This window comes from Pseudonaja textilis, chromosome 1, assembly GCF_049901715.1.
Source record: "Pseudonaja textilis isolate UNSWEBS1 chromosome 1, rPseTex1.2, whole genome shotgun sequence".
Classification (NCBI taxonomy): Eukaryota; Metazoa; Chordata; class Lepidosauria; order Squamata; family Elapidae; genus Pseudonaja; species Pseudonaja textilis.
Window position 1 is genome coordinate 14,011,070 of NC_141990.1, and position 24,964 is coordinate 14,036,033.

Below are 24,964 nucleotides of genomic sequence, written 5' to 3' on the forward strand. Positions count from 1 at the left end.
CCTCAATCACAAAAGTTCTCTGGGTGACTTAAGGTCAGTTAGTCTTAAGAAAGTTTGGTATAATGGCTGAAGGCACCAAGCTAGGGAATCAAGAGACTAATCTAATCTAATCTTGCCCTAGGCACTGAAACCAGCTAGGTGACTTTGAGTCAATCCCTCTCTCTCAGTCTTAGGAAAATCTTGCCAAGACTTGTCTATATAGTTGCTAGAGGTCAAGAATGACTCAAACACACTAAGGAAAAAAATGACTTTCTTTCAGGAACATTTAGGGTGCTAGTTGTTAGGGAAAGCAAAAGAATGTTCTGTATACTGTCATACATACTGGAAAGAAAAGTGGGGTATAAATTTAATAAAAAAATTAGAGATACTTGTGCCCAAAGTTCATTACTTGTGGCCACAAAGTAGTCCAAAATTTTTCAAATAGTTGTTCCCCAAATAGTGAGGGAAATTGTCAAATACTGGAGGACTAATGAAAGCAACTGTATTGAATTAAACCTTAATTAAATTCAACTGGAATTCAAATTGTATGTTATTCCCAAATTACCTAGACAACACACCTTCTCCAGTTACTGGATTAATTCATGTTCTTGGTTTGCACAATACACAAATCACACATTAGCGTCAGAATGTTTCCGGGATAATTCCTGAAATTTGGATTTGAACACTCAGAATTCTCCAATCGGGACCATTGGTGAGAATTCTGGAAACTGAAGTCCATACTGGAAGTTGTCCAGGTTTCAAAACATGAACAGCTAGACAGGTTGGGTTCTTGCAACAGAACCAAAAGCACACACCCACATACCAAACATCAAACCAACATCAATGCTAATGAAGCTTAGCATTTGCTAGATCTTAATCTGGTCTTGTTCACCTTGTAATTTGAACACAGAAACTTAAATTTAAAAAGGGCCAATTAAGCTAGGGAGTTTAACTTCCTCTTCAAGGTAGAACAGAATCATCAGCAAAATGAAGTTTTTAAAAAAGTAAAGATGGCAGCCACAACTTTATAATTGAAACCCTGCCCCTTTTCTACATGAATCACATGACCCATGTAAAAAAAAAAAAAGGTATGTCTATCATGACTAGGGATGACATAATAGCGGTCTTCCAATATTTGAGTGGCTGTCACAAAAAGGAGACGAATAACCTATTTTCCAAAGCAGGGGTCTCCAACCTTAGCAACTTTCAGACTTGTGGACTTCAACTCCCAGAATTCCTCAGCCAGCAAAACGGAGGAACTCTGGGAGTTGAAGTCCACAAGTCTGAAAGTTGCCAAGGTTGCAGATCCCTGCTCCAAAGTATCTGAGGTACGACAAGGGGTCAAAGGTGGAAGCCTGTCAAAGAGAGATGCAACTTAAAACTAAGAAGAAATATCCCGACAATTAGAACAATTAATCAGTGGAACAGCTTGTCTCCAGAAGTTGTGAATGCTCCAACACTGAAGGTTTTTTAGAAGAGACTGAACAGCCATATCTCCAGAATGGTGTAGGGCCTACTATTTGAGCAGGAGGATTGGTTAGAAAACATTGAAGGTTCCTTCCAACTCTGTTATTCTATTGTTATTCTGTTACTCTGTTATGTTGGGTATTTTGAGGCCTGGGAATCTGATCAATGCAAAATAGAATAAAACAGGTCCTAATTATTAGTCCTTAATTATCTACATTTTACCAAAAAGCCAAGCTGAACCTCACCCAGAAGAGTTGCTTATTCCTCATAATTCTTCCTAAGAGATGCCCAGATGAAGAAAAACAGTGCAAGAACTTGTTATTCTTGGTCTTCAGGAGGTCTTGTTTATTTTTGAATGCCAATAACTATTGATACTATCAAACAGATTATTGCCAACTTCTAGCACCTGCATTTGACATTATTCTGGGCTTCAATTCCCCCGGTTTTTCCTTATCTTTTCAGGTTTTTAGGAAGGAGAGAATTAAGAATTATTAGTTCTTGACAGGGAGCTAACCAAAAAATTCCAGAATTGTAGGCTGGACCAAGACCTTGAAAACTCATCCCCCCCAAAAAGACAGTGACCAACCACTTCTGCTAGATCCTTGCAAATTTCATGGATATTGAGCTCCAACTAGACGTTCACTTTAATTCAAAAGTATTTGGACCTTTTTTTAAACACTGTAAATCAGAATGGCATTTTTGTTTATTCAGTTGATTCATTTTTGGTGAAATACTGCCAAGAACTTAAAGTCCCATTTAGACTTTAAAGACAGTGCCAGAGACGGCCTTCAAAGTAAGTTCATGGCTCACCCTTTTTTTTTCAATTAGAGAGGCTAAACACTAAGTCTGAATTCTTCTCAGGCTTTCAGTCACTAATCAATCCCACCTAGAAACTGTCTTTGGACCTCATAAGATGCCAAGTTTTTCTATAAATACTCTGCTTAACCAAACAGCAACTTAATACCAGAAGCTCAGTGAAACAGAAAAGATAGAAAAGGAAGATTAAATAAAGATACAGTAACCCGATTCTAAATCTTTAAAATTCCCCGTCTTCGACAAAGATATTCTCCACTTTCCATCTCAAATACAGGTAGTCCTCGAATTACGACCACAATTGAGACCAGAATTTCAGTTGCTAAGCAAAGCAGCTGTACAGTGAATCATGCCCAATTTTTCAATCTTTTTTTGGGGGGGGGGGCATAATTATTAAGCAAATTACTGCAGTTTCATGAATCATGGTTAAATGGGTTTGGCTTCCTCCCCATTGACTTTGCTGGTCAGAAGCTGGCAGGGAAGATCAGAAATGACAAACACGTGACTTCAGGATGCTGCAACCCTCTTAAATACAAGCTGGTTACCAACTGCCCAAATTTTGATCACTTGATTGTGGAGTTGCTGTGATGGTCGTCAAGTTTTTTGAGTTGTAACTTCAAACGACCACTAAATGAATGGTTCTAAGTCAAGGACTATCTGTACTTGCTGAATACATCCAGGCACACATGCAGAAAATCCCATTATACAGCAGTACACTCAAAATAACTTCTATTAATTCATTGCTGCAAACCCAGCTACACCCTCTTGTTATGGCCATTAACCACACACCCACATTTATGGCAGCCTGAGAGGAATTAATGAAACTAATCGTATGTTGCAGGGAATTGTCACAATTTTTTAAAAATTGACTTTTTAAAAGCAGCTCCCATAGACAGGATTCCATACATAATCCTCACGACATGAACCCTAAATGGCATTTAACAGTAACTGCCTAACATACAAATTAGTTCTTCTTAAATCTGTACCCATCAGGCAACCAGATGGAAAATAGCCACAGTTAAACATTTCCCAAAATGGCTACTTTGATTAATTTCCACCTATCAAATCAGATATCACTGAATAATATTTAATGAATTTTTTTCTCCTTTTTAACCAGGGTTTTTCTTCCCTGAGTTTCAAAATACAAACAGTAGCCTAAAAAAAAAATGAAGCAACTGTCCAGTGACAAAGACAAGATTTATGAAAATTGTAAGATGTAACAGAGGTAGCACAATAAACAGAACTGAAGAAGGAAGTGTGTAAACTTACCTTTGTTTGTGACTGTATTGAACAACTTTTCTGAGCTGGCATCCGAGGCCTAAAATAATAAAAATAAATAAAAATATGTTAAACTTTGAAGCCAATTATGGAGCAGAACAAATAACAAGCGTTGATTGCTTCATGGAATATACATATCAGAAAATATCGTGGTTTTTTTTAAAGTCCTAGTCAGAAAAAGATCTGGGAAGGACCGAAAGCAGAGATGTGTGATAGGAAACAAAAGACGAACATCTATGATGTTTAAATTTTTGTTGCCCAGAAGATGGTGCTATTTAGCTGTGCAGGAATATCCTGTTATCTGTACATAAAGCAATGTTGTGTTTTTCACTTCCACTCAAAGAGGGGAAGAAATTGTGTAGAAATGCTTTTGTGTGGTTTTCCTTATCATTCTTTCATATTTAAATGATTAGCACCTTATAGATGTTGGTCATTGATCATGCATTAAACTCCAAAGGAGCTTCAGGACAGAAATAGTAGTTTATATTCCAACCAGACCTCATGTAAGCATATATATTGAATTATCTGGGTGCACAATGATCTCGCTTAGTAAACTGCAGGAAATTTCTTCACAGCTCAGATTCAACTCAACCATTTTTGACTTGATGGTATCCCTATTTTACAAGCATCCAAATCTGCAGGCTTCTTTCAAGCCACTTTCTTCCTTCTTAAAACGTCACAATAAAAATAATAGACTTTTCACAGCCTCCATGAGTGTGAACATTTTTTCCACTATATAAGGTTGGACCATACCAAAAGTCATAGATCACAGCCACTATTTCAATTTCACACCCATCTCAGCAAATACCAGTCCTTTCCCTTCGGTTTGGTTGTTGTTGTTCAGTTGCTAAGTTGTGAACGATTCTTCTTCACGACCCCATGAACCATAGCACACCAGAAACCACCCCCTGTCTCAAATTTTATTATTATTTACATTTATTTCAGAGAACCCTACCTAAGATAACCTCTTTCTTCCTTGGGCCAAACTGAAAATAAAACAGATCAGACAGGACTTCTACAGCTATTGCAAGATGTTCCTTAATTAGCTTAATTATGAACCTTCTCCTATCACAAATCTGATTTCCTTCACAAATCTGACTCCAATCTTTTCTCCTAAAACTCTTGGGGCAATATTTCAAATCCACAACCTAATCCGAGAAGCCAATGTAACACATCAGATTTTTAAAAGAGTAAACCCTATCAGTTAACATGCAGAGAAGCTGATACCAACGTTCAGCCTGTATCACATCTTGCACTTTGCTATGAAAAGAAGAAGCAGACTATATGTGAAGAGATGCAAATGTCAGAGGTTTGAGTTTGCTTCAGAGGCACAAAACCAACATGATCGCAATAAACATTTGGCCATCAAGTTCCCAAATGTCTTTCCTTCCAATTAATCAGTTGTATTTCTTCCTTTCCCTTTTCTTTAAGCGTGTTTCCTTCACTCCAATCCCACTGCAAGCCGTTAAGTAAAAGCGTAGAGAATTGCTTTCCGTGGCCTCCTACAAAATGGATTCAGTAGGTAGGTTGTGGTTCTATGTGATGAACCATTCTAGTAATTTCAGTCAAACATTCCTTACCTCACCCATGAGACTTAGGTACTAGTACAAACAATGAAATATACCAGATAGCACACTGTGCGGATGTAGCTTTGAGAAGTTCAACTGTCACCGCTGTATTTTCTTACGGAATTTCAAAAATCGTAACAAGAGCTGCGCTGAGATTTGTCACTCACCTACATTCATGAAGGGGGAAAAAATGTCCAGCTTGGCCTAGCATCCAGGCTCGTTGTTAAGGAAATATATATCTAATTTAAAAAAATCTATGCATAGAAAACCAACCGGAACTTCAGAGAAGCAAGTAAGCTATACCCAAACCTATCTTCAAACAACTGAATTAAAAATAGATTAACACACCGCATGGAAGCCCATGACAGAACACACGCCTGCGTGCATACAAACACACTCGCAAACATAAAGCAATTTTGTGCCTGATCCATTGTATCTTTGCTCAAAAGTAAATTCCAGTGGATTCAGAGAGAAGTATTTCCAGCATGATCACTTCAGAAGCCAAATGAAAAGTATGAGGGTTTTATTTATTAGACGTTGAAGAGGTACCATTCTAAAGGAAGCAAGACAGAAATTCAGATTTATTCTTGGCATTTAGGAATCATCCGTTTGGAATCCTGATTACCAACTGTGTAAATACTGTTAGCATTATCTGCCAACAGATTCATCATGGTAGTCAAACAGCCAAGCAAATGCAGGATTTTATAAACTAAATTGGGAAGATTGAAGACATGGGTGTCCCAGATAATTGGGCGAGTCATCTTCTTTCTTTGGCTTCAACAGATTCCTCCTGGCTTTTGCAACCTCAAGATACAAGCCAAAATGTAACACAAAATAATAGCTTTGAAAATAGAGCTGAAACATTCCCCTCCTCTCTCTGTCTGTCTCTCTGTCACTCTCTCTCCAAATATGTTCATTCTCTCACAACATAATTTTACACATGCCATGGAAGTGTACACATAATCCCACTGTTTGTAAAAGAAAGACGGAATTAATTTCATACTGAGATACTGTATACCAAACACATGCAGCTCAAACCTCCTTCAACTGTCATATATGAAATGAAGAGAAAAGCCAGGTTTCCTCACAATTTGGTACAAATATTTAAAAGGAGAAGAAGCTGCCAAAATTGAAAGAATATGATGATTGCTCTCGGAAAATATGCCGTATAAAAATTGTTGGGGATGTTGGCTAAGTAAAAACTGAGGTGTATTTAGTCCAGGATTAAATGCAGGACCGTAGCATCTGCTGGCTATCAAGGAAGACATTCCGTGTAGGACACAGAAAAAGGATAAGAAACCACCTGAGGTAAATGAGAAACTAAATCTGACCTAACTGTCCATCAAAACCAAAGAGGAGGGTCTCTGACCATCCCCTTTACAAATAAACTTTCTGATGTCAGTCAAACAAGAGATGTGAAGATCACTCATTTTTTCTGGATTGAATTTGTTTGACTTCCATCCAGGATTTGAAGTCAAAAATTACTCAAGGATGTTTTCCACTATTTAAACAAAAAAAAATTACCGCATGAAAAATGTGACCGAACTGTAGAACAAAACACAGCCAGAAATGGGAGTTTATTAGCAGGAATGAATAAACTTTTATCATCTTGTAGATTAAGAGAGCGGCAGAATTCCAGGCACTGTCCCATTTTGAAGGAATGGGGTAATTTCTATCAGGATTTAGGACTAATCCCGGCATGGCTAAAAGGGGTGTGTGTTATTTTTCTGAAAGGGGGGAAGCGATGGGTGCATCCATTTTGTGAATCTCCTCTTGACCTCTTGCCACTTTTCACACTGAAGGGCGGGTGGGGAGGGAAGGAGGTTCCCACGTGCAACTCTGCACACGCAAACCTGGATGCTAGAATCTGACGAGTAAAATGCGTATGATTACATAGGTAAAATATGCATGAGAATTAAAATACGATGAGCAAGATTTTTGAGACAGGAAAAGGAAGGCAGGAAGGAAGGGGGGCAGGGGGAATGGAGACAGTGTCCCCCATTGAGCCTCAATCATTTTCGACCAAAGCTAAACTCTCATGACTTCCAGGGAGAAAAACGGTGCAAATAAGCAAAGGGAGCGGAGAAGGAAGTACTGTATCTGTCTCTCTCTCTCTCTCTCTCTCTCTCTCTCTCTCTCTCACACACACACACACACACACACACACACACTACTCTCTCCCTGCCTCCCTTTCAGCCTTCCAGGCTACGGACTGCTTTGGCTTCAAATGTTAAATGTCAGCAAACCTCTCTGGCCGAGACACATCAGTGATTTTTTTTTCCCCTTCCCCCCCCCCCTTCTTCTCTTCCATCAAGGAATGTTCTGCCGTAAAGGCAAAATGTCTATTTGTGGGATTGGAAGGGGGGGGGGGGGAGGTTGTGTTTGTTAGTAGAGTATATCTATTTCCTGTCCAGACAGAAAAGAGGTTGGCGCTTTTGTTTTCTTGGCATATGCCGAGGCCAAGCACTTGCAAAAACATCAACTCTGCCCTGACATGAAAGGGTTTTGGTTTTTGGTTTTCTTTGAAAGCAAGTGGGATCCAACCCACTAAGCCGCCTAAATGAAGGTGTAGGAGGAAGAGGGGGAGAGAAAGATCACCCAAGCCGTAATTAGGAGCTGGGAGATGGATTTGCATCAAGGCCCCCTCTGTGGCTTTTTAGTCTGGCTCTCGCCCCATCAAGACGGAACTGGGGAAGACAGAGGTGGAAAAACAGCCCAGCTGCTTTTTCCATTCATCTCCAATCCAGAGAAACCTGGGAGGATTTATTTCACGGAGGGGGAGCAAAGAGGCAGTGACCCCCCCCTCCCCTTCTTCACAGATACCAATGGATTAGGCTGCCTGTTGGTGCTACTGCTCCACCTGCCTGAGGTCATTGGACTTGAGAACACAACAGAGCTGGTAACAAAAATGACCCACATGCATATATAGGCGTGAAAAATCAGGCAAGGGATTGCCAGCCAAGGAGAAAGTCAGGGAATTCAGCTATTGCATCAAGATCTGGGGTTCGAGTCCTACCCTCAGCCCTGGCAACTCAAAGGATTTGGGCCAGTTAGGTCTCTCTGCCCAATCTACCTCAGAGTTGTTGTTGTGGGGGTTGCGGGGTGGAATATATGCTGCTTTGAAGTTTTTTTAAAAAGTTGGGACTTAAATCTAAGAAATAAACACAGAGGCTGCCAGTGGAATATAACTCTGGACTGAAAACTAGCTGTGAATTGTCACTCGACCTCAATGGATGCATTTAGGGCAGTTCCTATTCCTAGAAGGATCTACCTCACAGGTTTGTTGAAAGACAGAGCATTTTTTAAAGAAAGTTATTAATTTCAACCAAAAGGCAAAATATAAAGAAACAGAAAAACAGGAGTGAGAAAAAGAAAAGTTCAGAAAAAGAACAAAATTAGGAGTGCAGAAAAGAAAAAAGGGGGGAGATAGAAAAAAAACCACCCTTCCAACTTTCTTTGGTATAAAATATAAAATGCATTAACCTCTTACTCTAAAACCAACAATACACAGTATTTCCATCGCCAGAAACAGTTCTAACAGTCAAATGCAAAAATTACAGTTTCATGTCTTTTACTTTCAAGCAGAGATAAAGATAAAATCAGATAAATACTTCTGAAGCATTAACTGCAGTACGGTTTGTCTATCTTTAATAAAATGTAGGGCACAAAAGAACTATCTGAGCTTAATCTAAGCATACACAATCTAAGCAACTTTGCAGGAACTAAAATAATTCTTGAATATGGAGACTGCCCAAGGATTCTAGGGAAACCATTCAAAGTTCAATTTCAAGGTTTTCAAATGAAATATTTTTTAAAAACCTAAAAACGAATCTCAAAGCTTCTCTGCCATTAAAGGTTCTCAAATGAAATAAAATATACAATTTTCACAAATGAAAACTTGTCTCAGAGCTTCCCTCCACAATGAAACCGTGCTGCTCGGGAAAAAGCCATATGATCATTGGCAGCAAACAAAAAAGAAAATGTTTAAGAAGGAAAATACAAGAATAGGTTCTTGCCCCTTAATTATTCTGCCCTTTTGTAAATTTTGGCAAAAGAAAATGGGTTTAGCTCTATCCAGCACTCAACTCTGATGCCCAGTTTAGGCATCTTGGAGATCGGCTGGATAACAACATTGGACAATACAAGGACATCCTGTTTTACACTCCGGTAAAACCAGCTAACTTGAAGCAAAAATGGTAACTCCAGATTTTTACCATCCTCGTTTTCATAACCAGCAAAGCCAAAGACCTCAACAACAATGTCCATAAGTCTCTTAATTACTGTTGAACATAAATCAAAGACCTTCTCCATTAATCTGTTCACCCGAACCCTTCTGGAACCTAGGATGACTACTGTAAACCCAAATAGACTTCCCTATTTTCCCAGGATATATTCAGAATATGGTTTGCTTGCTTGCTTTGACTAAAAAGGACCAGGATCAATCTTAATGGAAGGGCTTCAGTCCTGGGAAGGGAGGATAAACTCCTAGGACTATCTAAGAAATTCTCCATCCCGATTCTTCCAACTCCTGTCTTTCTGAAGCTCTCAGAGCCATCCGCAAAGACAAACCCAGGAGGCAAGAAAGGAAAGCAATACAATGGTTTGAGATATTCCGCCCCACAACACCACCACTCCACCCTGGAACTGAATAAAACAGACGGTCGATCCTTCAATATTGCCATGATCAGACGGAGAGCGGAAGAAATCCCAGCCGAGAAACCCGCAGACACAAAGATAGCCCACGCACAAAGCCAGGTTATTGAGAGTCACTCCATTTTGCCCCGGGCAAGAACGCAAAAAAAGCGAATTTTACCTGATCGTCCAGCGGGTTAAACAACCCAAGTGACAGCTGGCAAGTTCATGTCTGGGAAGGGAGGCCGAAAAAGAGTCAGGGAATCTTTGTCCAACTCCGATCCGTTCAGTAAGAAGCACTTATTCCCAAACGCAAAACCAAACTATTCCGTCCAAAGGCGAGTCCTTCCCAGGTTGGGATCCCAGCGCGCTCGGCCATTCCGGGAAGAAGCGGCGGCGGCGGGAGAGGAGACTTAATCGCGGGTCCTGCGACGGTTGGGGAAGGAGAGCGCAAGAGAGAGGCGGCTAGTAAAGGGGAGGGGCGAGGATCGAAATCAGGGACCGCGCCGGGAGATCCCAGCCGGTAGGACAAAGGGAACCATGTGCGCCCAGGGCGCAAAAGAATCGTTTGGCACCGTGCGCTCTGGAGAAGCTCCCGGCGCCCAAGAAGGTTATTATGTTCCCGGGAGGTTGTCTCGCCGCCGCCACCGGAGGGAGGCCAGGCGTGGAAAGAGGGGACGAAGAAAGTGGAGGGGGAGTATCAGCCCTTCCAGCTCCGCAGGTTCTCACACAAAGCCGCCGGCCGCCCGTCCGTCTTGCCGCGCGCGTCCTTCCACCGGCCCCGATTCAAGTGAATTCCATTGGCACCCAAGCGCGCCGGCGGCCAGGCGATCCCATAATCCGGGGCCAGCGTCGACCCTGGCCCAGAACCCAAAGCGCTCCGGCGGCAACCCGAAGCCCCCGTCTCGTCCCGCGCCACCAGCGCCACGGTCCCTTTCAGCCCGAGCCCTCCGACAGCTCCGCGGGCTCCCTCGGCAGCCTTCCCACCGTGTGAGCCAGTGGCGTTTCCTCCCCTGCCCCTGCCCTGCCCTGCCCCGCCTCTCGCCCCGCCCCCGTCGCCGCTTGGCTCCACCGCCCGGTACCTCCCCCATTCATCTTCAGAGCTGGGGAGGGGGGGTGGAAGAGATCCGAAGTGCTTTCATTGTTAATTTTGGGGGCGGGCGGGGAAAGAGGGGGAGACCCCTCTCTGGAGAAGCTCCCGCCGGCGGATCGTTAAAAAAAATCAAATAATAGACCCGCTCCAACTCCTGTACTCCATCATTAGATTTCTTAAGCCAGAGGCTAGGCGGTCTTGCCCCAAGTAGACTTCCTCTGAACATGGAAGTTCCATCCATACCTAAGCTTTGGAACCTCAAAGCTTCCCGATTCCCACCTGGCCTGCCAGGTTAGAATTAATTGGCTCAGGTGTGCCGCTGCAAAAAATGCGAACCATGTTAGGTGGCAGAAGGCAGTCAGGTTTTTTTTTTTTTTTGGATCTCTGTAAATCAGGGTCTCCAACCTTGGCAACTTGAAGCCTGGAGGACTTCAACTCCCAGGCGCCGCATTCTGGGAGTTGAAGTCCTCCAGGCTTCAAGTTGCCAAGGTTGGAGACCCTGCTGTAGATCATCTAAGGATCGCTCGGATGTTTGCAGCCCAAAGCTGGTGCTTCCTCCTTGGATTGACTTGCAAGGAAGGAATAGTTGAGCTGCCCTAAATTGTAAAGGCTGATAACAGAACCATAGGTGGACAGAGTTGGAAGGAGTTAGTTACTCAAGTTCAAGCAACTTCAAGAGGTGTGGACTTCAACTCCCAGAATTCCCCAGCCAAAAAGCCTTTAAAATGCCTAATAAGGTACGGTATGGTTTTGACAAATCCATATTAACTTCTATTAATTACTGCATTTTGGAAGCATGTGGGCTAAGATTAACCAAGCAAGAGATTGAATAACCCTTGACCTTCTGTTACCAACATCTTCTTAATTTTTCATCTTAAAATTAACTTTAAAAACTATAAAAATACAAGGCTCCAAAAAGAGCAGAAACATTGGGCTAAGGGTAGTTGTTAATGACAATGGAGGCACTTCAGAATTTCACCAATCCTTTGCCAGGTGATGCCAGGCCGGATGGCAAAACCAGGTTTTTAGGCACTTCTTGCAAGTCAGTAAAGATGCCAGGGGAGAAGGAGACTCCATAATGGGTACCATGGCAGAAAAGGGAATCTATCTAGGACCCACCAAATGTAACTCCCTAGTTGACCGGATCTATAACATGCTGTTTCTCTTGGATCTGGTTAGACAGGCATATCCCATATATTTTCCTATTGTGCATAGTCCTTGATTTACAACAGTTTCATTTAGTGACTGTTCAAAGTTACAATGGCACAGAAAAAATGAGTTGTGGACGTTTTTCACACTTGCAACCATGGCAAGAAAGGTCGTAACAGAGGAAAAAATCACTTAGCAAATGTCTCACTTAGCAACATAACATTTTGGGCTCAATTGTGGTCATAGGTTGAGGACTACCTGTAGTTTTCTCCTTTGCACACTATGCGCCCCAGAATAACAGAGTTGGAAGGGACCTTAGAGGTTTTCTAGCCCAACCCCTGCCCCCATACCATTTGAGACAAGTGGTAGGGATTGGCTGGCAAGACTGCTTACCATCCCGATAACTTTCTTCTCACTCTGTTTCACATTCTCCCTCTTGCTTCTAAAATATAATGTCCAGTATCAGATACAATATTCCAAGAGAAGGGGGAATCAGGGCAGAACACAGTGGAACTATCTATATCTATATCTGTATCTGTATCTGTATCTATATCTATATCTATTTATCTATCTATCTATCTATCTATCTATCTATCTATCTATCTATCTATCTATATCTATCTATCTATCTATCTATCTATATCTCTATATCTATCTATCTATCTAATCTATCTATCTCTATATCTCTATATCTGTCTATATCTCTATATCTATATCTACCTACCTACCTATCTACCTATCTATCTATATCTCTATATCTATCTATCTATCTATCTATCTATCTATCTATCTATCTATCTATCTATCTCTATGTCTCTATGTCTCTAAATCTCTAACTCTATCTATCTCTAACTCTCTCTCTCTCTCTTTCTCTCTCTCTCTCTCTCTATCTCTATATCTATATCTGTCTATCTATATATCTATCTCTATCTCTATATCTATCTATACCTATCTATCTATATGTCTATATCTATTTATCTATCTATCTATCTATCTATCTATCTATCTATCTATCTATCTATCTCAATTGTGGTCATAAGTCAAGGACTACCTATAGTACATTGCATAGTGTACAGATAGATCTTGACTTATGACCACAATTTGGGATCAGAATTTCCACTGCTAAGCAAGCCAGTGGCTAAGTGACTCACACCTGATTTTACAATCTATTTTAGTACCCTCGTTAAAGGGAACCACTGTAGCTCTTAAGTAACTCCTACGGTCGTTAAGCAAATCTGGCTTTCCTTATGGATTTTGCTTGTCAGAAACCAGCTGGGAAGATCCCTGAATGTTGACCAAGTGACCCCAGACAGTGCAACTAAATACATGCTGGTTGTGCCAAGCACACAAATTTTGATGACACGGTAAAGGGGTTGTTATGACAATCATATGTACAAGGGACCAGTTGTCAGTCACTTTTTTCAGTGCATTGAAACATCAAAGGGCCACTAAAGAAATGGTTGTAAGCTGAGAACTGCCTGTAGACGGATCCAGAGTTCAGTTTTCATTAAGGATTTGTTTTAATAATATATTCCACACCTTCCCATTTATGCGGTTAAAAGATCCCAATTCAAACATGCTGTATATCTCCCCCCTATTAAAAAAAAAAACAGTCCTTGGTGCATTGAATAAATATCCCAAGTCAAACATCCTTTATTCCATCCTTTCCCCACTCAAAAACAAAAACAAAACCTTGCTCCATTTAGTAAATATCCCACCCACCCCCATCTACCCTCCCCCCACCCTGAGCTTAATATCACTAAACATACACAATCCTAACTAAAAGCAAAATTAACATAATGTAAAACTATTTCTGGAGAGAGTAAGAATAATAGATTGCTGGACAAAAATCCTCGAAATAAACAGCCTTAATGACAAAGAGTATTTGTAGAAAATCCTGAAAGATCGACTTTTGTTTTCATCTCATTGGGGGGGGGGGGGGGAGGGAGAGAGAGAGAGAAAGAAAGAGAGAGAGAGAAATTTCAGTGCAGCTGTCAGCTCTAATGGAAATGGAGCCTGTAGCCTAATAACTCCCTTGTGATTATCTCTAGAATAAGAATCATTTTTACTCCAGGATTTGATATTTAGCGTCTTCTGGGTGGAATACCACACCAATCTATACCCACCAGCCAGCTTTCTTTCGTCCTTCCCTCATTCTTTCCACTTCGACAAAACGTTCCGCTCCTTTCTTTCCATAGCCAGCACACACTCCCCCTTACCTATGTTCCACCCCTCCCACACACACACCCCTCCCCAGCCATCCTTTCTTGGGCCAAATGACTGACAGATTAATATACATCTACTCCATGTCTTTGGAATCAAAAGGAAGGTGCTGTCAGAATTGCTTGTCAGGAAATGAGATTAGGTGCACTTATCATTTCAGAGATAAGGTTGCATTTAATGAACGCAAAAAGGCTTCTTCTGAAGGGGGGGGGATAAAAGAGAAAAGGTGGGGTAGAGGGGGAGGGAGAAAAGGAGAGGAAGGAGGAGAGAGTTGAGGAGAAGAAAGAGAAGAAGGAAAAGGCGGATTATGAAGCGTTGCTGCTTCTGCTAATGATGGTGATAGCTTTATCAGCCACAACTTAATTGAATGGCATCTTGTCAGAGCCCACTTTACAGTCTACTTAATTGATTACTTTTTATTTATTTCCCACTTTTTATTATTTTTACAAAGACTCAAGGCAGAGAACATATCCTTCCTCCTCCTGTTTTCCCCACAGCAATAATCCTGTGAGGTGACTTGAGCTGAGAGAGAATGACTGACCCAGGTAGCTTTCATGACTAAAGTAGGAACTAGAACTCACAGTCTCCCCATTTTCTAGCCTGGTGCTTTAACCACTAGACCAAACTGGCTCTCAATACTTTCCTTCAATAACGAACTGGCTTGTTATCCACTTTGAAACTTTTCTGATGCAGCTCTAAAAAGACAGGGAAAGTGAGGCATGAGGGGTTGTGATGTTGCAAGAATGTGCACATGCATATAAGGAAGCACAATTCAATGGATAGTTTGGACTCATCAAGAAATTCAAGTCTTTGTCTTTCTCTTTTTTTTTCTCTGTCTCTCTGTGTCTTTCTTTCTCTCTCTCTCTCTTTCTCTTTCTGTCTCTGTGTGTGTGTCTCTGTCTCTCTCTCTCTCTCTGTGTCTCTCTCTGTGTCTCTTTCTTTCTCTCTCACCATCTCTTTCTCTCTCTCACACACACACACACTGTTTCTCTCTCTGTGTGTGCCTCTCTCTCTCACTTTCTCTCAAAAATAAATCCACAGTAGGGTTTCTGTGAAATTCAGAACTTGTCTAACAAGTGAAGGATAACTAATGAGAAACACAATGATATCCCATTGAAACCAATTGTGTTTTGTTGTGGAAAATATTTATCAAATCCTCATATGCCTTTGCCTTTAAGCCTTCTCTGGCAGTTTGCTGGTTATCTAACAGCTGTAATAGAAATTCACTTTGGGACATTACATTCCTCCTTGTAAGTTAGTTATTATATAACTTTATCTTTATCTTTTTGGTGAGGAGGATGAGGATGAAGATAAATGAACAAATCTCCCCAGTTTTGCTTCCTGTTATTATTCTGAAGCTTTGCAGTTTCTTAATTCTTAGGGAACTTTTTTTTTAAAAAAAAAAATTAGGATTGTGTCGTGTGTCTTTAGCTTTGGTGGGCAGTTTGCTCATCAAAACAATGACAATGGCTCATGTTTGGTTTGGAGGAGTACTTGATTGATGTGTAACATAGGGGGGAAAAAAACCTACGAAAAATCATCCCTCATGGGATTGTACATAGGTCAAGTAGTCGTCGACTTACAACAGTTCATTTCGTGACCATTCAAACTTACAAGTGAAAAAAATATGATGTTTGACCATTGTTTACATTTATGACCATTACGGCATCTCCACGGACCCGTGATCAAAATTCACACGCTGGGCAAACTGGCTCATATACTTACGACGTGCATAAGTCATATGACAGGTCACGTGATCACCTTTGGCAACCTATTCAGTATGTTTCGCCCCATTTTAGGACTTTACTTACCACGTCTGTTAAGGGAATCACCGCAGTGGTTAAATTTGAAACAGAGTTGTTAAGTGGACCGGACTCCCCCTCTGAATTTGCTGGTCAGAGGGTCACAGAAAAAGGGGATTTCACAACCCTGGGATACAGCAACTGTCATAAATATGAACCAGTGGCCAAGCATCCAAATTTTGATCATGTGACCATGGGAGATGCTGCAACCAGCCTAAGTGTGAAAAATGGTCATAATTCTCTTTTTTTCAGGGCCATTGTAACTTCAAATGGTCACTAAATGAACTGTTATAAGTCGAGGACTATCTGTATACTTCTGAAAGCTCAAAGAACAAACAAAAGACAAAGGCCCTGAGTCACCCTAACCAGCTCCCTGATATCTATTTCAGAATGTGGTGAAGACCTCATTTTACCTACCTTGAAATGAATGTTGTGGAAATGTCAACAGCCATAAATACAAATGTCATTTGTTCATTCATTCATTCATTCGCCTTGATGATGCAGTGGTTAGAATGCAAGCTACTTCTGCTGACTGCTGATTACCAGCAGTTTGGCAGATCGAATCTCACCAGGCTCAAAGTTGACTCAGCCTTCCAGCCTTCAGAGGTCAGTAAAATGAGGACCCGGATTGTTGGGGGCAATAGGCTGACCCTGTAAACCACTTAGAGAGGGCTGTAAAGCACTGTGAAGTGGTACAGTATATAAGTCTAAGTGCTATTGCTATTCATCCATCCATCTACCCATCCATCCATCCATTCATGAGCGGTGGTGGCGAAGTAGTTAGAGTGCAGTACTGCAGGCTACTTCTCCTAATTGCCGATTACCAGCAATTTGGCAGTTCAAATCTCACCAGGCTCAAGGTTGACTCTGCCTTCCATCCTTCTGAGGTGGGTAAAACGAGGACCCAGATTGTTGGGGGCAATATGCTGAGTCTGTAAACTGCTTAGAGAGGGCTGTAAAGCACCTATTACTATTCATTCGTTCGTTCGTTCGTTCATTCATTCATTCATTCATTCTATGTTTATTCAGAAAGGGGTCTTAGTTCAAGAGGGTTGATTCCTGCCCACTGCATGGTTTTGGTGGGGAATAGGGTTGTAATGTTCTCAAGATCAGCCTTCCAGATGTGTGAACCTCAACTTTCAGAATCCTTAATCTTGGCCATACTGGTTGAGAATAGAGGTAGTCCTCAACTTAGAACAGTTCACAATGACCGATCAAAGTTACAACAGCACTGAAAAAAGGGACTTATGACCACTTTTCACACTTAATGACCATTGCAGCATCCCCGTGGTCACGTGATTTACATTTGGAGGCTTGACAACTGACTTGCCTTTAAGACGATTGTAGCATCCTGGGGTCATGTGCTTCCCTTTTGTAACAGGCGAGGTCAGTGGAGAAGCCAGTTTCACTTAACAACTGTGTTACTAATTTAACAACTGAAACTATTCACTTAACAACAGTGGCAAGAAAAGTCATTTTAAAAAAAAGTTCTGTTCCAACCAGTCAGAACTGAAGAAGCTTCTTGGCTGAGAAGCAAGACATCTTCAATGGAAAACAAAGTCCAGTTGCCTTTTGAAAAAAAACCAGCTTTGGGACATTCAGCTGTTGCCCATGGGAAGAAAGACACTAAACCAAATTGGTGTTTGAATATCGTTCATGCATCATGCAAAATAATGATGCGGTTAACAATGTAAGAATGCATATGTAAAAATGATGAAGTCATGGCATCTATGCAGATTTAAGAACTGGTTCTCAAACTGATAATAGGAACCCCTATATAGGATGCCAACTGAAAATTTCCCCATTATCACTCAATAGATCCATCTCTGAACCATGACATGGATCTCTTGCAGAAGACTCTTAGAAAGGAAATCAGACAGTCCCTGGCTTGGTAGGAATATATGGTCCTAAATAGGAAGTCATTCCAGTAGAACAGAATATCTATAACTCAGGGTTGGGCTTAGGAGTAGTTGGTGGTTTTTGTTGTTTGCTTACACTGATGATGTTACTTAGTTGGGTCATGAAATGTCTGCAACTAACCAACGAAGCTCAGAGAGCACCAAGAATTCCACGAGTCAACTCTGAGTTACAGATATTCTACTGGAAGAGGAAAGATTTCACTGGATGGCATGGAATTCATTGGCTTTTCCCACTTCCACCTCTATGAATCTTGCTGAAGGTAACACTTGAGAGCTTGCTTGGAAAAGAATCATTTCCTAATTAGGGCAACTGTTAAAGGGCTTCACAATAAATTTAGCCAGGATTCCCTGATTTGTGGCCTTCAGCCTTTTATAGATACATTTTTTTAATGTGATTCCCATTTACAAATACCAGGAAACTGGAATTCAGCAATGTAGTTCCTATTGTATATAGATTTTGAAAAAGTTAATCTTTCTAATATTGTAGGCTGCAGTCCATCCTGCCCAGAGTTACCTTGTGGTAAGATGGGAAGTCAGTACATTTAATGATAAATAGATGATGGATGGATGGATGGATGGATGGATGGATGGATGGATAGATAGATGATAGATAGATAGATAGATAGATAGATAGATAGATAGATAGATAGATAGATAGACAGATGAAGGTTCAAGAGCTTGTAGATCTCAAGCTACGCATAGTTATGATCTATGGTTGACAAGCCACTATGGCAAAGATCCGCCATATCAAACAACGACCAAGCAATTTCAGTCTTATTAAAATCTGTGAAAACCAGTCACAGGCCTGATGCACTGAGGCTGTTTCTTAGATTGTCATTAATAATTTTTTGGTCGAGGCTAGGAATGAGGCTGCAGTCCATCCTGGCTAACCATCGCAAACCTGGATTCACTCATCAGCACCACCATGATTGTTCTCCTGGGAGGCTAAAAAAATGGGATAAGTGCCAGCAACTCTGAGCTGTGTACAAGATCCCTAACTGGGAATGGAGAAACCACAATTGCTCATGTCTTTTAATCTCTGTTTCTATTCCTCACCACCTTACGCCCCCATATGCAAAAACTCCCTTAAAACTGCTTGTGTAATAACTGCCTCGCCATTTGCCTAAATGAGAATGCCAGTGTTTTATGCTAATTCGCTTTAGTTCCTTTGAACCTGCCGTTTATAGGGCTGAGCTTAAAATCTGTTGCAATCTGTTCTGGATAAAAGAGAAGGATTACAAAAGGTTTCATGGTTGGTTTTTTTTTTTTTGTTTTTGTTCCACAGTATTTGCAAAGGCTGCACAAAAAGAAAATAATCAAAGAAATGAGAAGGAGAGAGAGAGAGAGAGAGAGAGAGAGAGAGAGAGAGAGAGAGAGAGAGAACATGAGCAAACTGGGTTGGCATGAATATTGTGGAACCGGAGATTTCCTGTTTCGCCAAGCTGGAAAGAAAAAGGGAGATTTTTGCAGCACCTCACATAAAATATATCGTAGCCCCTTTCTCTAATATTAGGGGCCAGATTGGGAGGGATTCAATGGATGAAGTGAGTGTTGGTAAATTTGCAAGGCCAAACATTCATTCATTCGCTTGTTTCTTATTTGATCATTTTTTTCTCCAAACCCCAAAAACTTTAACCTTAGACTGTCTACTATTGACCTCACCCCTTTCCTAAGAGGTCTGTAGGGGGCGTATATAAGCGCACCAACATGCCTACCGTCCCTGTCCTATTGTTTAACTATGTTTTTACTTACACCTGTTATCTTGTGTGCAATTGACAAATAAAAATAAATAAAATAAATAAATAACATTTATTTATTTATATCCCACCTTTTTTATTTTTACAAATAACTCAAGTCAGCAAACATATCCCATAGACCTTCCTCCTCCTATTTTCCCCACAACAACCCTGTGAGGTGAATTGGGCTAGGAGACACTAGCTGGCTTTCCTGGCTAAGGTGGGACTTGAACTCACCGTCTCCTGCTTTCTAACCTAGTGCCTTAATCACTAGATCAATCACTTGTTCAAGGATCCTTGATCAAGGAGCATAGTATTTTTGTAGACAAAGCACATTTAACTCACAGACAATTTTTCTTCAGTCGCTTTCGCTCAACAAGCACAAAATAGGTCAAACGCAGCAAAGTTTTTCTGAGACGGAAAAGGATCAAGTTATTTCTTCTTTATTCATGTCAGAAGCACCTTCAAATTATAGACATAGAATGTTCAACACAAAGCTGGTAAAATAAGTATAAAATAGATCATAAGAGACCGGGACCAGGATTTCTGTGGTTAAGCAAAGCGGTTTTTCAGTGAGTCCAGTGGTGGGATTCTACTGGTTCTGTGGGCGTGGCTTGGTGGGTGTGGTGTGGCTTAATGGGTGTGGCAGGGAAGGTTACCGCAAAATCCCCATTCCCTCCCCACTCCTGGGGGAAGGTTACTGCAAAATCTCCATTCTTTCCTCACCCCACTAACCTGCTTTCCACCTCCGTTCTCCTGTGCAGGGCAACCAAAGAAGACCCAGCCAATCAGCTGGGACTCAGGAGGCAGAGAATAGATGGGGTCAGGACCAGTCAGAGGTGGTATTTGCTGGTTCTCTGAACTACTCAAAATTTCTGCTACCGGTTCTCCAGAACTGGTCAGAACCTACTGAATACCACCTCTGAGTGAATTGAGCCCAATTTTACAAACTTTATCACCACGGCTGTCAAGTCAACCACTGCAAGTTAGGTAAATCACATGGTCATTTAGCAAATCCAGCTTTCTCCAGTGACTTTACTTGCCAGAAGCTGACTGGGAAGGTTGCAAATGGTGGTCATGTGTCCTTGGGATGTGCAAACCATCGTAAATACACGTCAGTTGTCAAACATCTGAATTTTGATGGTAATGCTTGCAAGTGTGGGTATCCATTGCAAGTCACTCTATTCAGTGCCGTTGAGTGGTCGCTAAACGGATTATTTTAAATCAAAGACTCTTTGAGGGGCTGCCACAGAGAGGAAGCAGTCAAGCTATTTTTTAAGGCACCTGAAGGCCAGACAAGGAATAATGGATGGAAACTGAACAAGGAGACATTCAACCTGGAATTAGGGAGAAATTTTCTGACAGTGAGAACAATCAACCAATGGAACAGAAGTTGCCTTCAGAAGTTGTGGGAGCTTCATCACTGGAGGCTTTCAAGAAGAGACTTGGACTGCCATTTGTCAGAAATAGTGTAGGGTCTCCTGCTTGGGCAGAGGGGTTGGATATCAATGGTGGGATTCAATTTTTTTTTTTAACTATTGGTTCTGAGGGCGTGACTTGGTGGGTGTGGCAGGGGAAAGATAATTCTAAAATCTCCAGTCAGAGGTGAGATTTGCCGGTTCTCCAAACTACTCAAAATTTCTGCTACCGGTTCTCCAGAACTGGTCAGAACCTGCTGAACACCACTTCTGGTTGGATTAGATGACCTACAAGGTCCCTTGCAACTCTGTTAATCTGTATCAGTATATTGACTCTCTCTGTGTGTGTGTGTGTGTGTGTGTGTGTGTGTGAGAGAGAGAGAGAGAGAGAGACTCTGGGCTTCATTATCCAATTTATATTCGCCCCTGGAGGACAGCCTGGCTAATTTGTAAAACTTTTGAGCCAAAAACATGTCTGCTCCAAATTCTGGGAAAGCGCTGCAACATTCTGCTGCAGCTTTCATTTTCCCCATGTCCTTTTGACACTAAACAATCCCTTTCCAGGTAGTCCTCGACTTACAACTTCATTTAGTGACCGTTCAAAGTTAGAACAGCACTGGAAAAAAAAGTGACTGATGAGGGATCCTTGGTGTTCACTGAGTTTGCTTGTTGTCTTGCAGACATTTCATTAACCCTAATTAGAGAAAAGTCTCTAGAGATTCTCAGTCATCCAGGTTATGGTTGTCCCAAAGGTGCTTTTTCAGGAGGCAACTGGACTTCCTTGCTTTTTTTTTTCTTTTTAAGATGTTTCACTTCTCATCCAAGAAGCTTCTTCAGCTCTGACAGGATAGAGGGGAATGGAAGCATTTATATTCCTTGCAGACAGCTGGTCATTTGCATCCTTTTAGAGGGTCGTTGAGGACACCTGGAGGTTTATCTGCATCCTCAGAGTCACCTGTTCCTGTAGTTTCCAATTTTTCCTCTGGAAATCCATTCCTATTCCCACACCATCCCAAGGGTGTTCATCCCAAAATGTATAGCTAAAAGTCTAGCTAAAAATTGCCAACTACAAGAACTAGTAAGGAGTGCTGATTGCTGTGAGTTTATATTCTGGTAACTTGTTTGTCTGTGTGGGTTGGAGGGTGGTCTTATAAGTGACCGATGACCATTTTTCACCCTTACGACCATTGCGGCATCCCCGTGGTCATGTGATCAAAATTCAGATGCTTGGCAATTGATTCATGACATTGGACATTTACAGTGTCCTGGGTTCACATGATCTCCTTTTATGACCTTTGGATAAACGAAGTCTATGGGGAAGCCAGATTCACTGACCAACCATATTACTAATTTAACAACTGCAGCGATTCACTCAATGACAGTGTCAAGAAAGGTAGTAAAATGGGATAAGACTCACTTAACAAATGTCTCACTCATTAACAGGAATGCTGAGCTCAATTGGGGTTGTAAGTTGAGAACTACCATTAGGAGAGTAATTTACTCTCCTAAAGCCATGGTGGCGCAGTGGTTAGCGTTCAGTACTGCAGGCTACTTCAGTTGCCTGCCAGCTGCCTGCAATTTGGCTGCTGAAATCCCACCGGGCTCAAGGTTGACTCAGCCTTCCATCCTTCCGAGGTGGGTAAAATGAGGACCCAAATTGTTGGGGTCAATAGGATGACTCTGTAAACTGCTTAGAGAGGGCTGTAAAGCACTGTGAAGCAGTATATAAGTCTAAGTGCTATTGCTAAAGAAGGCGGTTCTCCTGCATTCTTAAAACCAAAATTTAGCATTGCCTTTACGGTATTATTTTTTTTTAAAACTTGTACCAATTAGTCCTTGGTGGGTGCTGATTCATTCTGTGATTTCTTTCTTCGCAAATGTTCCTTCTTTTTAAGAGCTTCATCTCCATTTCTTTGTGTAGCACACAAAGCTTGACTCCCCAACACAAGTCTCTCTCCCACCCCACTTACCAAATGCCTCCTCTCTGCATTCACATTTTAATAAATGCATTATAAATGAGCAAGTAGGAAACAGTAAGGAAATGATGTTTTACTTTTAAATGCTAATTACAAAGCACAGCGCAGTTAATGTGCAGGGTGTTCTGTCAATTTTTAATGTTTATGCCAAGTGCAGTCTTCAATTTAACATGAGCTTTTAATCCTTTGAGCACTAAATTGCCTTTTAATGCTTCCAGCACAACATTGTGTTTTCACAAAGTCAGGCTTGAAAAATGTATTTAGCGCAAAGTCAGCCTGCATGTGTATATCAGGGGTGGGTGGGAGGGGCTGTGTGGGTGTGTATAAGGAAGCACAAAAACGGGACTTTGGAGCTTCTGTTGAAGATGGGGATTGACTCAGCTTTCATTAGTTGAAGTGTCTTAGGGCATGTTCTGAACATCATGACATCAGCTGTAAGCATCTACAGATATGCTTGCAACCCAAAACCTTAGCTATCTTCTATAACTTTTCCTTAGGCCTTTTCCTTCAGGATAATGCCAGGAAATGACAGATATCTTTTCATTAAAGAGACACATATGAATATACTGACTGATTGGAATGAACACCTAAAGACAGGACAGAGTTTACACCTACAGTAACTGTCTGGTTTGGTTCTGCAACCCAATAAGACAGACACAGACTTCAGGGGATAATTAGCACTGCAGAAAAAGCAATTGCTACCAACCTGCCTTCCATCGAGGACCTGTATACTGCACAAGTCAAAAAGTGGGCTGTGAAAATATTGACAGACCCCTCACATCCCGGACTTAAACTGTTTCAACTTCTACCCTCAAAATGACACTATAAAGCACTGCAGTTTTTCCCTGAACGCCATCACTCTGCTAAACAAATAATTCCTTCAACACTGTCCAACTTTTTACAAAGTACCTTATGATTCTTGACTCTTGAATCTTTTCTTTTATGCACACTGAGAGCATTTGCACCAAGGCAAATGCCTTGTGTGTCCAATCACACTTGACCAATAAAGAATTCTATTCTATTCTATTCTATTCTATTCTATTCTATTCTATTATATTCTATTCTATTCTATTCTATTCTATTCTATTCTATTCTATTCTTCTTTGTAGCAGCCCCTCAAATACTGGGCTACTGCTATCATGTCACCCCTAGTCCTTTTTTTTCCCTCTAGACTAGCTAAACCCAAATCCTGCAACTGTTTTTCCTACGTTTAAGTCTCCAGGCCTTCAATCAACCTAGTTGCTCTTCTCGGCACTTTTTCCAAAGTCTCAAGATCTTTTTTTGTAATGTAACCAAAACTAGATGCAATATTCCAGATGTAGTCTTACTAAGGTTTAGACTGAATGGATAACATCATCATTAAATCTGCAAGTGATGATGATGATGATGTTGTCATCATTTGAGGATTTCTATCAGTGGTGGGATTCAAATAATTTAACAACCGGTTCTCTGCCCTAATGATTTCTTCCAACAACCCGTTCACCAAACTGCTCAGAAAGTTAACAACCGGTTCTCCTGAAGCAGTGCGAACTGGCTGAATCCTACCACTGATTTCAAGGTCCAAGCATGTTCACGTTTTCCCTCCAAAGTACTGAAAGCAGCATTTCACGGTTCTGTATCTGGTTCTCACTGTTGCTTAATTACAAAATATTTTAGAGGTGTTCAAGAGAACCTTGCTTTTTGTTGTATTATAAAGCCCACCAATTAACTGCAACGTATCTGGCTTTCCATAAATGAATATGCAAGAGATTTTTGGATCACTGAAAACCATTTCTGCAATTCCCCCAGGACTACTTAGCGTTGTATCCTCAAAATACAACACAGGGTGTCATCTGTTTCCTGTTAGAGAACTCAAGAAATAAAACACGCTATATTTTTAGGGATCTTAGCACATCTAAAACCATAACTTCA

The 24,964-nt window shown here is 41.2% G+C and overlaps 1 protein-coding gene across 8 annotated transcripts in view; it reads right to left on the reverse strand.

The window, feature by feature from the left end:
- AUTS2 (activator of transcription and developmental regulator AUTS2) overlaps positions 1-24,964 on the reverse strand; it is a 983,444-nt gene that overhangs the window by 85,965 nt on the left and 872,515 nt on the right. For all 8 annotated transcript variants that reach the window (XM_087926163.1, XM_087926175.1, XM_087926166.1 and 5 more), the window contains one exon: positions 3,529-3,577. In XM_087926163.1, coding sequence (XP_087782289.1) covers positions 3,529-3,577 — 49 coding nt within the window. The remainder of the gene's footprint in view (positions 1-3,528; positions 3,578-24,964) is intronic.